The sequence below is a fragment of the Anopheles arabiensis genome, chromosome 2 (genome assembly GCF_016920715.1).
Source record: "Anopheles arabiensis isolate DONGOLA chromosome 2, AaraD3, whole genome shotgun sequence".
Classification (NCBI taxonomy): Eukaryota; Metazoa; Arthropoda; class Insecta; order Diptera; family Culicidae; genus Anopheles; species Anopheles arabiensis.
Window position 1 is genome coordinate 8,680,037 of NC_053517.1, and position 16,608 is coordinate 8,696,644.

Sequence of the window (16,608 nt, forward strand, 5' to 3'; positions counted from 1 at the left end):
GAAAACCCCTGCGAGAGAAGCCCAACACAAAGATCGTGTTGGGGCCGTCCCACCAAGCCGAAGTCGTACCAGCCAGGCTCTTCGGCGAAGAAAACCGACTCCGAACTCCGACTGATGGGAGGCTCGCGAGGGAGCAAACGTGTTTGGCTTCGTCTTCTGGGGGTCTCTTGGTTGGCTCACTGCTTTTCTCTGCTATCCGTTCCGTTTGCCGCTCTGTTACGACCCCTTACACGCATGCTGAAGGAAACGCTTCCACTGCACTCGTCGGTAGAAACGCCCGAAGACCGACTGCGCTGCTCAGTCGCGCACAAACGTTTGCTCGTAACGGACCAACGAACCCCACGCACCGGCAGCAGCATACGCGATAGCGGGTTTGCGTACGCGCGTGAAATTAGACGTGCTCGACGCGCAGGTCACGCATGTGAGTTTCGTGCCTCGGTGGTGGGCATTTGGGTAGGCGATCGAAGAAAAATCCCACACAAGTGGTAGTGTTGCTGCTGCTGCTTTGGTTTACTGATAGTGTAAAGCCTGCGGTGGTTAATTCGATTCGCAAATTTGGTGATGCAAACAACCGACCGAGTGTGTCTAGTGATAATAGAGCAAAACGGCAGAAGAAGGAAATAAGCTAAAATTACCAGACCCGCTAAAGAAAAAGAAACTAGAACCAGAAGCCACGGTGTGGGGAGACCAGTCAACCTGAAAAAGCGCACAGCAAACCGGTTCAAAAGTGGTTAAATTCGTTCAACCAAGCTGCAGCAACTGTTTTGTGAAGTGACTGTGGTGCAAGAGCCGACGTTTGGGGGGTAAAGTGACCGGCAAACACGGCAACGTCAACGGTTTCGGCACACGAAGCCTACGAAAAGGAAAGTTTTGTCAACCTAGGGTGTCCGCGTACGTACGTACAAAAGTCAACGCGGGAGGGAGGAGGAGAGACTTATGCACCGTTTCAGTGTGGGGTAAGTAGAACACGCACACGTTCAAAAAGTAAAAACAACCGCGATGTTTCTTTTAGAAAAAAGAGAAGAAAAAAATTGGATCAAACAACAGAGAAAATAATTCAGAAAATGGAAATGCACTTTAACATACATTTCCACTAAACAAAGCCCAAAATGGCTTGTGGATTACAGGGTTTTGTAGGAGTTCTCATAGTTGTGGGACACTTTATTGACTCTTTCTTTAGGGAAAATAACTGTATGCCATAGGAACTAGACTCTAGCACCGTTGTTGGACAAATCCAATAGGAATTTCCAAGGAGCCTGTCCAAATAAAAATGCCATAAAATCCAATTCCCAACTTATAAAGTTCACTTCCAATAGGAAAAAGTCAAGGAAGAGTCCCACAACTATGAGAACCCCTGGAAAACCCTGTAAAACCGTGCCTTCATTTTAAAAAGTACGTCACGGCCGTCTGGTGCACTGTTTGCTATTCATGTTTCATGCTAAACCCTCCCGCCCTCCGAATTGCACCACAGTATTCGTGCACTGCAATCGATATCATCTTTTGCAATGTAAATTCGGAACACAACTCCATTGACGGTAGACAAAAACGGGGGAATGACAGTCATTCGCAAAGGTTAGGCCAACGAAAGAGAATCGGTTTGGAGGTTTACATATTAAGAGTACAATTGCATGAAGCTTCCCTTTATTTTAAAAGCTTTTTTCTGTGTTTCTGTTTTGCACAGCAAATCGAAACAACAAAACGCTCTAGAGCGGATGTCGGTTACACGGGCCGGTTGCAAAAGTAAAAGGAACTCTTTTTTGGGAAGGTTTAGCTCCCTAATACCATACTGCAGCAACCGCATCCGATGTACCATCGCCGCTGTGGAGCCAATCTGCTCTTAGAAGGCTGCTGACATTTAAGCATCGCCAATTGTACGACGTCCGGAATCCACTTAGCTACCGTACAGCAAGCACAAGCCGTGCCATAAGACGGTGGAAATAGAAGGAGAGTGGGGAAAAAATATTCCGAGAGCGACGACCACCAACCTGTCTGTTCTGTACAGGAAAGCAACATGAACGGAAAGCTTTATGCAGCTGCCACAAAAACGGTTACTCAAGGCGGAGCGTGTTGATAGCGTATTAAAACCGTCTCACCATCCGTCTCGAGAAGCAATAGGAAAAGGCGGCTGTAGGATAGGCAGAACGTGAAGCTAAAAAAAAGGCGACATAAAGGTTGTGATTGTAAGAAACTTGTTGCTTGCCACTAGCAGAAACAAGTTCTCCGAGACAGGCATGGGGGTTGTGTTTTACAGACGGGAACTGAAACAGAACAACTCCTGTTGGCTGTTGCGACACAAATGCAACCAAGAGAGTGTTTTTTTTTCTTCTTAATTCAAACATTTTCTTCTTTTCCTATCATTTGTGTAACCTTTGCACGAAATTCTGAGTGAAGGTTTAATAAATGTGCGTGCCAGGCTTAATTAAAACTGACGTGAGAGATTGCATCGTGCGATAGTGTCGCGGCTGTGTGCGTAGTGCATTTTGAGCGGCAGTAGAATCCCCTCAATTCAACTTAATTTCTTTTTTTTTGCCATTGAACCCTCACGTAAATGGGTCAAGTTGCTGTTTTGTGAAGCTTTTATACTCTCCCGGCAAACTGTTATTAGCAGCATGCAAACACTCATATAAATTCCTACAATACAGCAAGCACAATATTGTATTTGTGGTAGAAAAGCCCTTCAGCGGCGGATATTTGCCCCACCGGAACACCTTTAATTTTTTGGCAGTCATGTAAAACACACAAGTATACCTCACAAAATAAGCAAAATAAACCATCTTTTCCCCTCTTGGTCAATGTTACGGTCATTGAACGTCGACTGGTCTTGCCTTACATGGTGTCGCGCCTTTCAGGAAGGAACGTTTAGCGCAAGACGCGATCGTGGCGATCGTTTCTCGCTAATGCGTAGGTATCAATCTACGGCAAAGCCGAACCGACAACTGTGTACATTGCTACGTTTCACTGGACACTTCACATTATGCTGTTTTTATTTTACAAATGAAGCAATAAACAAATCTCTATTGAATAAGCCCTTCCCCCGTTAGGTTCGTGTGGGTGCAGCGCATTTGAAAAGGCAAACAAGAAATCCCACCCCGGTCAGTTTCTCCTGACTGTTTGCTCCATTTCCGACTGGAAAGCTAGCTTTGGTGAAATGTGTACAATATTTGTTTGGCACCCGCTATAACCGGAAGGCAATGGCGATACATCCCACACCAGTACACCAGTTTGTAGCTCAGTGGGCCACAAACAGACACGCCACTAGCCGCCAGTGACATTTCGACTTTCCATGCTGCGAGATCGTTGCGAGATGATGTTGCGTGTAGTGTGCCTCCTCCAGGAAGGTAATAAGTCCTCCCCAGGCACACTACTTCCTGCTTTCTTTGGACGATGGCGAGGCGAAAGAGTGCAAGAGAAAGGCACACACACACACTCACAAAAAGGAGGTCACTGCTGGATGCAGCTGGTGTGCAACGGTGCCGTTTTCCAATGGGCGAGAATTTTCCTTCCCGCAATGTGGCACATTTCGCGCTGCCCTTTTGCTGGAAAGTGGAACAGATCATTCGTGTAGCAAAATTTAGGTTCATTACCTTGGCTGGACAGGTTAGACACCACGAGCGGGGGCTATAAGTTCAATAAAGAAAGTGTTATAGTCATTTGTATGCCATCCGGTGGGGCTACGGATTTGCATCTCATCTCGTAAAAGTTGCTAAACTTGAAAATCCTCCACTGTTGCTTAAACTGGATTGGTGCTGCTGCTGCTGGAAAGCAGATGCGATCGACCTCTAATTACCCTCATTATAACAGTCTGTCTCCTACCACGGCTCATCATTTCGTAGCACTTTTCTTTCCACTACCGTTCACTTGGTCCAGTTCTTTCCAGGTCCAGTATGCGAATGAATATTCATCGCCTCTCTAAGCGCACGGAGTTGCGTATCCGAGCTACCTCTGTGTTTGGCGTAACGTGATAATTAGGTGTCATGGATCAATCGTGATCTTTCTATTTCTTGCATTTCCACCGTGCCTAGCGCGCGTCTATTGACACGCAATTTTGCCATCTTTCATCTCAGTTGCTGCTGTGGTTGATTTTGATTCCATCATGGCGTTTGCTGTGCCGCCGTGGCTTTCGTAATTCAGTATTTTTAAAGTCTCCAGCAATCCAGTACCTCTAAGTGAACCGGGAGGTCAGACGGCGCTGCGAGGAGTGCTCTTGTTTTGCGCAACTTTTGCTCTTTCTCATGCGTTGTGTCCAATTTTAGACAGTCAGAGGATCAGTTGCTATCTTTCCAAGCATTCTCATTCAAATCATTGCTAGTCTCACATACCCTTAACTTAAGTGTACTCTTTCCGGGCGTTGAGTTTCTTCACTATTATGATACAAAAAAAAACATTCTATTCAAGTTCCCTCTTTTCGGTTGCAAAACTACTTTCCATAGAATGAACTAGAGAAGATCCCTCCCATTCCTACGATTCCAAACAGTAAGAGTGTATGCAAATGTCCCAGATGATGATGGGAAAGTTAAACAGTCAGCTTCCCATGGTGCTAGTGGTTGATTTAGCAGCTCTTTAGCATCTCTTACTAGAACTCACCGAACAATAACATGCGATGATGCTATCTTTTATTGTGAAACAATAATAGCATCCTCCATCAAAAGCAATAGATGCTTCTTCCCCTTCAGTCGCTCGGAAACACTTCAAATTCGCACCACGAACCAACATCGAAACCCAGCATCGATTAATCATGCGTAAAGTCTCCCGATGGCCGCGGCCCACAGTCCAAAAAGTAAACAGTTTTATTAGCTTGCGCCTGCGATCGAGAATCCATTGGAAGCGATTTGTGCGGGTCTAGTTAGTGTACAAATTTGACTCACGCGGTACGGAACCGATCGAATCCATTCTTCGTCTTCTCGCCAGTCGGTACCGAGCCTTGAATGCTAATTAGCGAATTAGGTGCACCGTTTTCGTGCGACGGTAGAGTAACGGGAGGCTATTAAGCAGAATAGAAGCAGTGAACACTCCAGTCGCTTGTAACGAAGACAACCTTTTCGTGGGGCGTTGGTTGCGGGTAGCACGAAATTGAACGCTTATGCATGTTTCCTCCCGCATTCATCAAACACGTGTCCTTGAAGTGCGCATGGAAGCTTTTAGAGACCACCCACCGCCCACAAAGCCTCCCAAAAAAAAACAACCCCTAAACCAAAAGCCCATTACGTGCAGTTACGGTTGTGCTGGTGGTTATCTTCTAACTTCAAAGCGAGGTTGCACGCGGGGACTCAATCTTGCCGGCCGCTCAACATAATCTTACTGGCGTGTGTGACGGTGCGCTTACGCATCAGTCTGCCCAGATGCATTTAAACCATCAAAAGTGATGAGAAAGCGCGCACGCGGTGCTTTGCGCGCTCACCTTTATTGCCGAAGACGAACGCCCCGCTCCCTCGTTGTCAGTGGGAACCGTTGTGGTTGGCATCTAGCTCCAAACATTGAACTTCCCCGCACTCGGTGTTTCTTACCCGTAGCATACACATACACATGACATTGTCTTTTACTATGCGCTCGTCCCGTGGCGGTTGTCGTCTTTGTGGCTTTTGCGGATGGGATGTAGATAATTTTAAATCTTTCCTGCACGCGTACTCTAACCCCGGACGCCCGGATGCACGCAGGTATGCTCTTATGTGAAGAGGGGCAAGATTTTTCTTACCGCAACACCGTGCGAACCTGAAGCGATACCGTTTTTTTTTTGCTGTTGTTGTTGTCTGCGCAAAGTGACACTTAACCCGCGTGGAAAGTGTGGTTCGGTTATAAAGAGCGGATGGGAGTTCTTCATCGTCGCGAGCTAAATGGGCTCGTTGCACTGTTGCGTAAAGTTTTTTTTTAGGTTGGGCCTGTCTGGGCACTGTTGAAATGATCCTCTTCGTTGGCTGTATTTTGGCGAAAATTTACTTAATGTGTCTTTTGAAGAGTGCGCCACACAGGCAGGCTGCGCCAATGACAACCGGCGGGTCTCCGGCCTGCTGCAGAAAGTGCTATTGAAAAGGGAAAGCCTTTCTCCCCGAACACTTGGGCATTGCTGCTGCTGCCCAGGTCAGGTGGGTGATGGACAGGCTGCTGCAGCGGGATGAAAAGGCTATAAAGCGAAAGGTGAAAAATCGATCCCACACTGACTGATTGGCCGTTGGGTGGAATTCGTTTGACCGCTGGCCGTGGTCAATTGACACTGTCAGCTCAGAAGAATGCCGAAGAGGAGTGAAGGAGCATGTGGTAATAAATTCAAATTTCACTCACGTTATACGGTTGTGGCGGCGGGATGAAAAACGTTCGACACATGGTAAAATAAAACAATAAAATTAGTTTTAACAGTATCTAACCAATTAGAAAATGCTCTTTTTTAGACTTTGCTTACAAAAAATTTTAAATTACAAACATATTACCTTAAAAATAATAAAATAATAATAAGTTTTCACAAAATCTATTCCGACTTTCTCCGGCAAAAGAAATTTATCATGCCGCCGATCTCCTTATACTCCTTTTTTTAAAGCAATTATTTAGCAGCTGTCAATCTGCACCCACCATTAATAATGCAACTCAACACATAGTAAACAGGTTTTGAATGGTGATCACACTACTATATGCACCTGCCGTACTTTGACGAACAGCCGATGGTGGATACAGCCATCGTTCCAGTGAATAATTTTGTACAATTCACTCATCGCCACAAACTGCTGAAATTTTGCAAAAAGAAAACTGTGAATAAAATTGCTTTTCTTTAAGTTTTGTTTAATATACCTTCCTCACTTCCTCACCGACTTCATAATCGGTGGCCGTAGGTGAATGGTGATATTTCCTCCGACCCGGGTTGAATTTGGGCAGCTTTTTTATGGACATTTCCTGTCCCGTGGCTATCATTTGCGGGGATAGGTAAAAGCGACACACAGCACAAGGTCGTGACAAGAAAGGCTTTCGAAACGTCACGAAACCAGCCCAAAATGAGCCGAGAAATGAAAGCTCAGAGTAGAAAGAGCTGGGATGGAGGCAGGCAGAAGAGGCGATTAAATCTTATGACATGAAGGTGAAACCGAAGCCAAAGGACTTTCGTGTTTTAAAAAAACGGATCAAACTCAAGACTGTTTACGGAACTGTCTGTGGGCTGCTCTCCGTTCGAGAGGTTGTGTAAGAGGTCAGAGCAAGAGGGAACCGGTTAACTTGTTTTTTGTTTTTTTTTTTGGGCTTATCAAGTATGTCTGTGTCTGAGATGGTTTGATAGTGCCGGATACGCCCCGGTGGAATTGGTCCCCAGCGCCAGTAAACAGAGACTTATGAAACACAGGTTTGATGGATGTTTTATTATTGATACGTTTGAAGGAGTTTGATAGAAATATCATGTCAAACATGTTACAAAAGTGTACAATCGAAGCATTTACTAGATAATGAACAAAATAATCGATAAAGGTAAATCAAAGGCCTGGCTGAATAAGGCAACGATACGATCGCTTTGCGGTACACGTGCGTTGCCTTATTCCGACGCAGAATCATTCTCATGCCCACGTTCATGCCCATCTGCTTATGGGAAAAGTGCATCACACCGGGTGTTTCATCATCGCCAACGCAAACACTCAACTGCCTGCACATAAAAACTACAAAATTATTACCACGCTCTACCCAATAGTCAACTATTTAAAATCAATCCGGCTAAAGGACGCACAAAAACCTTTCCGCTTTTCTGTTCAATAAATTAGCTTAATTTCTGACACTTTGTTTTCATTTCAACCTTCGCTGAACCCAAGGCGCCCAAGAAATGCGCCACAAAACCACTTCCGATTGCAGCAAGGGGAAACCGTGCACAAAGCCTCTCAAGCTTGAAAGGGAAAGAAAAACCGCAGCATCCGGGAATGGGAATTCGGGAGGGGAAGAATGCACGCAACAACCGCAACAACTTCTCACCGACCACACCGCTTTCCACACGCTTTCCACAGTGACGGTGTTGACTGCATTGCTCGCTCCCTCCACTACTCCACAACTTCATTTCCTTGTCAGGGATGCCAGGTCTGTACAGAATGCCTACTACAGAAGACTGTATTACAACGTTTGGATGCTATTTTCTTTCGCTTAAATCATCCGTTCGGGGCATTGTTTCTCCACCGCACTGCAGATGCAACAGGCGATGCAACTGATGCGCTCTCTGACGCGTAGCGATTGTTGTACCATTTTCTCCCCAACCGAACCGAACAATGAGCTTGGAATGGATTTCAAATCGCTTGATGCGTTTTTTTTTGTCTGTCCGTCGACTGTGAGCCCTTACATGAGCTCTGCCAAGGTGCAAATGAGCCGGTGATGACAAGCCGGCGAAGAAAGTTGTCTAATTGTTTTGCCAGTCTGCAATCCCCTTCTCCCGCTTACTGCGATCGGTGTTGATGTACCCCGGGAGAGTTCAATGTGACTATTAGGTGGCATTGGGTGTAGAAGGAAAGATGCAACCATTTTTTTATGTTTTTCCCCTAGTCAGTGGCTTAGTATAACGTCATCTCTTGGTGTAAGCTTCGTTAGGCGTAATAACTGTTGACGATAATGATCCGACAGCAGGCAGCAGCAACAGCAAGCTCTGGCAGCTCATTGTCTGCTGTCGTCGGATCGACCGAGGGTGTGCTGGTAACGAACGCAGTGAAAGGTTCGGGGTGTGTGCGTCGGTAACTGGCAATCTGGCCGGTGACTTATCCAGTGGCTGCAAAGCGTCGGTAATGATAGCGGAAGACGGCTAGAGCTGATATAATTGCTCCGCGCGGCGTATTTAATGTGGTGCAAACCGTGCGGCTCGGAGAATTAGGTTGACATTATCCCGCACACGGTCGAATTCCTTGGGAGGTGGTACAATTTTTACCCGTGTTTCCTGAAGCCGCTTGGGTCAGCTTGGTTTGTCTCTATGGCGGAAAGCTTAAAGCACAAAAAAGCTCCCGTGAACAAACGACTTTTAATGGTACAAAACACAAAAGACTCAACAAGCGACGAACCTGAAAACAAAAAGTTTGTTGTTTGCTGTTTGAACATTTAATGTTTTAATCAGCTAAAAAATAAACAATAGCACTGATTTAGAATATCAAAAAAGTATCATTAATCAAAGCCAAATCGATCGATACCGCTGCCAAAGAGAAGGGATCTTGTTTTCAAGCTCCAAAGTGATTCATCGACGATTGGTTAGAACTTTTAGTCGAGCGGAAACAGAACCTATTCTTAAACTGTTTACTGTTGTTTTTTTTTCTTCGTTCGAGCCTGCTTTAGTCATCGCGTGCTATTCCCTTCGCCAAACAGACCAGACAGTTCATGCTGTGCGCTCGCTTCATCCGCTGATAGTTCGTTCCGGAAAGTATTTTTCAATGACAAGGCTCAGCTGAATTTCATTGCGGCTTGATGACGCAGCAACTAAAGGCACCAGTCCCGTAGACGACTTGCCAGTTCTCCTGCTTATTGCTTAAGGTCACAAGAAACTTATAAAAAACTGCATACAAAAAAAGCTTACACGAAACAGTTTCAATCGCTCGTACGGCATGAACCCCGTAGCGTATAGGTGGACCACACCTTTTACGGAGCCCGCTGTTGAGTAGTAAGTGACGAACTGGAGTGGAAGTGTCCAGAGAGACCAGAGCGGTTGAACTGTACCAAGATCTCCATTCACTTATACCAGCGGAACTGAGCAACAGTGATCTACAGCACTTGAGCTTTAAAGTAACAACACGAAGCAGTTCTCGAAGTGTGTGCAGGAAATAAGTTGACTTGCTGTACAGGTGTCGAGATGGCAGCAGACGGAATCGGAAGGATTGAAGCAAACTGTACGCAACTCGATAAATCCAATTGAGTGGTGGTCAATAGGTGAAGAAAATAATTCATCAACATAAAACACCCAGCATAGGCAAGCGAGTGCGGGCATACAAAAATTGAAGGTTTTACGCAATGCGAGTATTGTTCGACTGGTCAGCCGACGAATGCAGTCCATGTGGCCAACATTGCCATCAATCAATCAACAATGGCAACGGGGCGAGCACATTCGTGGTAGGCGTTTGTGTTTCACCCGACCTGCTCATCCACGAAGCACGCAACATTACAGCCGGGGCATTACACATTCCACACGTCGTGCTGGAGTGTCCTCGTTTATCCATTTGATGTCCACCGGAGTTAGGTTTTGATGGTTTTAATCGCTAAAAAGTACACCCATTACGCAAGAGTTGCGGGTGGAACTGCTGGCAACGCATCGAACGCGTGCCGGGCGATACAAATAGGCAAAATTATAAGCTGTGTAGTGCGCGTTTAATAATTTCTGAGCTCAAATTGTTACTATGATAAAAATGTAGTTGATTGCATTAAGATTTTCAATCAGTGAATGGCTAATTGAGCAATTTGAAGCCTAATTTTCGACGGACAGATCATCATTTAATCTACACTATCATCCAACCTCATCTGCTCTTCCTCATCGCACCACACACAAGCCAAACGATTGCTGTAACAAGTCCGTAGCTCAGTTTGTATCCAACAAGTTAATGGTGCTTATCGACATCAAGCGCGGTTGCTTCACCCAGAAGCTACTGCGCGCCTATCTGACGTTGATGTTGATCGGCTTTCGAACGGGCGAGAGAGATATCGTATCGCCTCCGGTACGAGCCTTTCCATTGGCCTTTCCATTGAAGCACCTTTTTGCCACAGATTTTCCTCGCGCACTACGATGGGCACTGAATTATCATTCAAACTGCACGTGGAAAGCACACTCCGCCACACACTAGCTCTCGTTTCAAGTTTAAAGCTCTCGCAAAACACTTCCCTCCTTCGGGGGCAAGCTGAGTGGCTAATTTTTACGATCGCCGATGGCTTCATTGACACGTAAAAGTGAAACGATCCCATTCCACGGCACACCACCGCACACTCGCTAAGTAAAAGATGATTAAGTTTTTTTTTCTGTTGTTGTTTTTGTGTGTACGAAACTCAATCAATAACCAAGTGATCGCGTACTTTACCGCGGCAAACCGCTGGTGGACTGTGTTTGCCTTTATATTCGTAATTTTTCATCCCTTTTTTCCGGCTCAGATATCCATGAAAATTGTGCCTACCCAAACACGAAATAAAATGCATTTTATTGTGGCTTGCCGCCGGCACCCAAACGTGCCACCCCACCGTACACTACCGCTAATCACCCATGCATGATCATCGATCATACGGTTCGCGGTTTCTTTCCCAAACAATCTACTTTAACGGTCGTCAATTGAATTAGCTTCATTTTGCCGTAAATGAAGGCAAAAGAAAATGAACGCAAAATAGAGACGACTAACTCTTCCATCATTTCGATTCGTTTAGGCTGGCTTCGAGATGCATTGTGTGTTTTTGTAGTTTGGTTGTAGTTGTATATCAATCATGCGGTTAGCGTTAGACACGACCTTCAAGTTATCTTTGCTGGTGGTCGGTTTGAAGCTTTCTTGGGATTTATTTGACAGCAAAAATACTAAGCATAACATTAAACAACAAACAAACTGAAGCCACACTCACGAACTGTGCTACTTCTGGCGGTGCCAAATGTGTCAAAACTAAGTCTCCGCTCAGGTCATTGCAGGCTAACCATTGCACAAAGCTCCCATCACGATCCAACGGCATTAAATCAAGATGCATCTGCATGATCCGTTCGGTACTGTAATATAAATCTGTTGTCCTCCGATTTGCTCACTCTCGCTCTAATTATAATCCGATCGGGGCTCACGAATTCGCTGACTCTAATCATCATCATTCAGCGGGTTTCGTTTCGTTCTTTCACATCGCAACGGAGCTGTCAGTTTGCTGCTGTATTCCAGTGACGAGAGCTTGACAGTTTTGATCACGCACTCTTGCTGTGTATATAGCTTATAGTTGATTTGCCACCAGTTACGCATATTCTTGCCCAGCACTAAGCACCTTCACCGGGTGGTTTACTGCAGCCTAACAAACGCGCACACAGCTATACCCGCAGGCGAGAGAACAATGCCCGCTAAATGTATGCCGATCGGAAACAGCTATTTGTCAACGGACAGTAGACATCTTTTTTGCATACATCTCACCGGTCTTCACTTCACCTCTCACTCTGGCCTCGCCTCCGTGCTGCTGGTAACGGTCAGTTGGACACTACTTTTCAATGTCAGCTTGTGGTGGATTCTGTTCGCCGGCACACCACACCGAATGTAGCACGTTGCAATTTATAGGTGAGTCGTGGGGCTGGACCTTAAAAGCAAAACGCTGCTGTGTGTACCAAGCGTTGATGGTCAGAACTCACGGAGCCTGTACCGCATCGAAAGGGTTGCACTCGTGGGAAAGGGGTCAGCGCGAATAGGCAGTATCGGGAGGGCACAGAGCAAGGGGCAGTAGTCGATATCTGCAACCGCGTGTGTAGAGCTGCAGCTCCAACACATTGAAATGTAACAGTGAGAGCTTTTGGTATGGTGACGGTTAAATATGATTTTTCTTTTTTTTTCGGCTGCCCGTACACACGGGGTTTGGACACGGGTGTAATTATCTTTATTTTCGGCTAGTCACGGTGGAAACGAACCGAACCGAATTGGTGTTGTGTAGTACAATCTACGGGCCAGGGAGAATAGCAGCGCCATAAAGTGGCCCCCTCTAGTGGGTAATTGGCGAAACAAAACAACTCAGAGTGCTGTACTATGCCATCAACACATAAACTTAAGTTCTGGTGACAGTTAAAGTTGATTTATAATTGAAATGTAACATCCTACAAACTATTGTTATATTAGAAATACTTTAAACGTTTAAAATTGATCTCTCGCCCATATTCTCTCTCCTCTCCGAACAATGTTCGCTTAGTATCACATCACACATTCTAATCCTAGTATCACATAACACAATTAAAAAGCGCATCGGTGACACAAAATGGTTTCGCAGTTTATGTAAACCACCGCTTGCCGTAACATGTAAGCCACCGCTGTAAGCTCGTCGTCATAGCCCAATAATCCTCCCAGCGTGCCCCATTGTTGTCGCACAATTGTCGCACGAGTATCCGCAACCGATAAACCCGCGTTTGAGGATCTTGTAATCGTAACCGTATGTGATCCGCAATCAAGCCTACACATTAAGCACGCCGTCTTGCCGGTGTAAGATGTGGAATGGTATCTTATACGTGAAATCTTCCATTCTTATCAGTTTTTTGCGTAACGTGGGGAGTTGAGCAGCAAAGACAAGTGATGGCATTAAAGTGAAAGCAATAACCGTTTGCCTTGGGCTATGTGAAAGACTAAAGATTACGTACGATGTAACCGGACCCAAGGGAGAGAGAGAGCACCTGTGAACCGGTGCAGCTGTCATACACTACAAGATTTAGTGCAAACACATGTTTGAGATACGTAAGCAAACACGCACTACACACTGACCGCGGACGCGTCATACCCGATATCCGCACGGTGTAAAATACCGGTAGCAGTGGGCACCCCATTATCAGGAAGGAAGTGATCGAAAGCAGAAGTAGTAGTAGCAGTAGTAGTAGCTCCAGTAGTAGTGCGGTATTTTGCTCATCGTAAAACGCTGCCGACTTCCTTCCATGCAAACCATCGCGCAAAAAGCGTAAGTGTTGCCCGCGAAGGTATTTGACGCTGCCCTGCCACACACATACCCATTGTTCTGTGTTTGGTGAGGTGCGTTTTTTTGTTTTATATTGTTTTTCTACATCCTACAACTAACACCCACCCAGAGCGAGCGCGCGCGCACACCTCCTATGGGCGGGTGCGAGCATGTTTATGCTGTATGCGCTTCTTTCCGCTTCTTTCCGCTCCCCCGCGTGTACGGCGTGCGTACACAAGCAGCGTTTATGCTTCGGCGCCGTGCCCTGAGTGCCCAGGCGGTATGTGCCGCAAGCACGCGGAAGATGCGCTTTTTGTGGCGGAGGAACCGTATCGGAACGGCGGTGGACGGATTGGTTTGTGCGAGCTATTATCAAATTGTGCACGGCCATACCTGCTCACTCCCTTTTTCCGGCTTTGGTTGGAGTAGGGAAGGGTGGGGGAGTGGCTTAAGGTTTGGCAGGGTTTGAAGCGCGGACCCTTCCTTACATCGGGGTGGACCACTTTTTGGGACTTCATTTGCGATCGACGGTTCATCGGTGTCGGTTCGGGGTAGTGACAGTGACGTTTGGAGCAAACGCTTGGAGGAGCCTGGTCGGACCAGGTCCAACTGTTTGTTGTAGTTCCATTATACCTTAAAAAGTTCTAGTATTTCAAGAAGTGTAATTTTGTGATTTTGTTTCTTCATGCAGGCCTCGGACAGTCTGCAGCGCTTAGCGAGATTCCAATTCACGTGAAACGAAGCAACTCCAAACAACAACAACACAGCACCATGATCAATCGACGAAAAGTGTCCTTAAGTGTGCTGTTCGTGCCTTTGTGTCTTCTGCTGGCGGCGAACATCGATTCCACCGCCGGACATGGCCGCCTAATAGAGCCACCAAGCCGTGCCTCGGCCTGGCGGTACGGATTTTCCACCCCGCCCAACTACAACGACCACGAGCTGTACTGTGGCGGATTCAACCGGCAGTGGCAAAGGAACGAGGGCAAGTGTGGGGAGTGTGGCGATCCGTTCGACGCACCGCTGCCACGTCCGCACGAGTTCGGGGGCAAATGGGGTCAGGGTGTGATAGTGCGACGATACAAACCCGGCACCACCATCACGCTACGCGTCGAGCTCACTGCCAGCCACATGGGGTAAGTGGTTTAGCTAATGGTGCGTTATGTGTGTCACTTGCTAAAGTTCGTTCCTTCTATTGCCAGGTACTTCGAGTTCCGCATCTGTGACAATGTGCAGGCCAAGCAAGACTGTCTGGACAAGCATCTGATGCGGATCGTCAGCGGTACACCGAGCATTCCGCATCCGAACGACCTGAAGACACGATTCTACCCCCGCAACGGTAGCCGGATCTACGACATGAAGGCAGAACTTCCCGCAGGTATGTGGCTGTTGTCTGCCCACGTTCACAATGCGTTTCCTTTTAAACGATTTCCGTCCTTCCACCAGATCTAAACTGCAACAACTGCGTGGTGCAGTGGAAGTACGTCGCCGGCAACAACTGGGGCATCTGTCCGGACGGAAACGGAGCGGTCGGCTGTGGCCCGCAGGAAGAGTTCCGCGCCTGTGCGGACGTATCGGTCAGCGAGAAGGACGGCCAGGACAATCGTACCCCGCTGCGGCCGAGCCAGAAGCCGACACCGACCCGGGCTCCCGACTCCAGCACGGAACCGGCCGAGGGCGAGCAACCGATCGAGGAGGAACCACCGAAGGGCGTCAAGTATATGGGCCCACTGGTGGCGATTATATCGCTTTTTCTGGTCCTATGTGGATTTGCTGCACTTTATATTTATCACTATCATGGGGGGCGGATAAAGGCGCTGATGCGCTGGAACCGGGAAAAGTCGCAGAAGGGTGCGCACGGCACGGAACCGATCGCGAACATGGGCGGTGCTGGCGTGGCCCATCACGGCGATGTGGAAGCGAACGCACCGGTACCACCGCCACGCACGAAACGTATCTCCAACCAAATCCGCGACATCGATGCGCAAGAGTCGAGCGTACTGTCCGGTAGTACCAAGCGCCAGTCGCCACTGGATATCACGGTCAGCCGGCAACCGAGCGGGATGGACTGAGGAAACTGGGTCTGAGGAAGCAGGCGACCGCGACCCGCAAGTGTGGCTCGCACCGGAGCATGTTATAAGTTTTATTTATTTGTACCACAATGCGTACCCACCATCTTCACCACATGCGTCCTCGAAGGCAGCCCGACTGGCTGTGTCGCACTGGTTGATGCGAATGCGAACACAAAGTAGCGTAATTTGAGTATTTGTGTTTTCGTTTCCTACACGATTTTATTTTGCAAACTGCGTTAGTGTCGGCAAAGCGATGGCCAAAATGCGATCATAAAAAGCATCCCGTTCCCGCTAGGAAGGGTTGCATTGGTATTACGTTTAGGGAGGAATAGTTTTGATGTATCTTACAAACGATTTACGTAAAATGCACAACAGCGTGTTGAAAAGAAATGTACGAAAAGCGAAAACGTAGTAATAGAAAATAACGTAAATAAAATGACAATTCAAAAATAACGCTAGCGAACATCTTATTCCATAAACGCCTAAAGATATGCAAAGCGCGTTTCACTCTGTTTAACGCGATCGTTAACGTTGTAACGGTAAGGTAACGTGTGGATTACTAATTAAGTCGTTTGTATTGTTTACAGCTATATTTTAACGATGTTTTTATTTAAACTGGTTATTTATAACTTTTATTGTTGTAGCAAAATAGCGCTTTACGTAAAACAAAGGATTTATATTTAACTTCACTGTTACAATCAATCCAAGACGCTAATACAGAGTTGTGCTGCAACGGTAATGCATTCTACTGATAGAGAAATATACAACAGAAATACCAAAAACAGAAGAAATCCAACCCCTCCCAACCAAGCTACAAAAACTGACACGTGTTTAGCGAACGCGATAGCATGAAATAACAAATAACCGTTGCCACAATTGCACACAAAATCTACAAATGTTTTATCTGATCAAAACCAACGTTAAATCTCGCTTAATTACATTTTAATCACATAATATACATTTCAGTTTT

General features: G+C 46.5%; 1 protein-coding gene across 2 annotated transcripts; it reads left to right on the forward strand.

The window, feature by feature from the left end:
• Window positions 1-39: 39 nt before the first annotated feature.
• On the forward strand, window positions 40-16,091 carry LOC120893356. Of its 2 annotated transcripts, none has more exons than XM_040295175.1 (4): window positions 40-956; window positions 14,258-14,702; window positions 14,769-14,944; window positions 15,013-16,091. In XM_040295175.1, exons 2-4 carry the CDS (start codon window positions 14,338-14,340, stop codon window positions 15,636-15,638), a joined length of 1,167 nt encoding a protein of 388 aa, XP_040151109.1. In that variant the 5' UTR covers window positions 40-956; window positions 14,258-14,337; the 3' UTR covers window positions 15,639-16,091. The 2 variants fall into 2 exon arrangements, with proteins under 2 accessions (XP_040151109.1, XP_040151110.1); XM_040295176.1 differs by lacking the exon at window positions 40-956 and adding an exon at window positions 14,036-14,177.
• Window positions 16,092-16,608: the final 517 nt, after the last annotated feature.

Coding starts and splice junctions, on each gene's coding strand:
- LOC120893356 (XM_040295175.1), top strand. CDS start 14,338: ATGATCAATCGACGAAAAGTGTCCTTAAGTGTGCTGTTCGTGCCTTTG. Junction 14,703..14,768: donor CTCACTGCCAGCCACATGGG/GTAAGTGGTTTA, acceptor TTCTATTGCCAG/GTACTTCGAGTTCCGCATCT. Junction 14,945..15,012: donor GAAGGCAGAACTTCCCGCAG/GTATGTGGCTGT, acceptor TCCTTCCACCAG/ATCTAAACTGCAACAACTGC.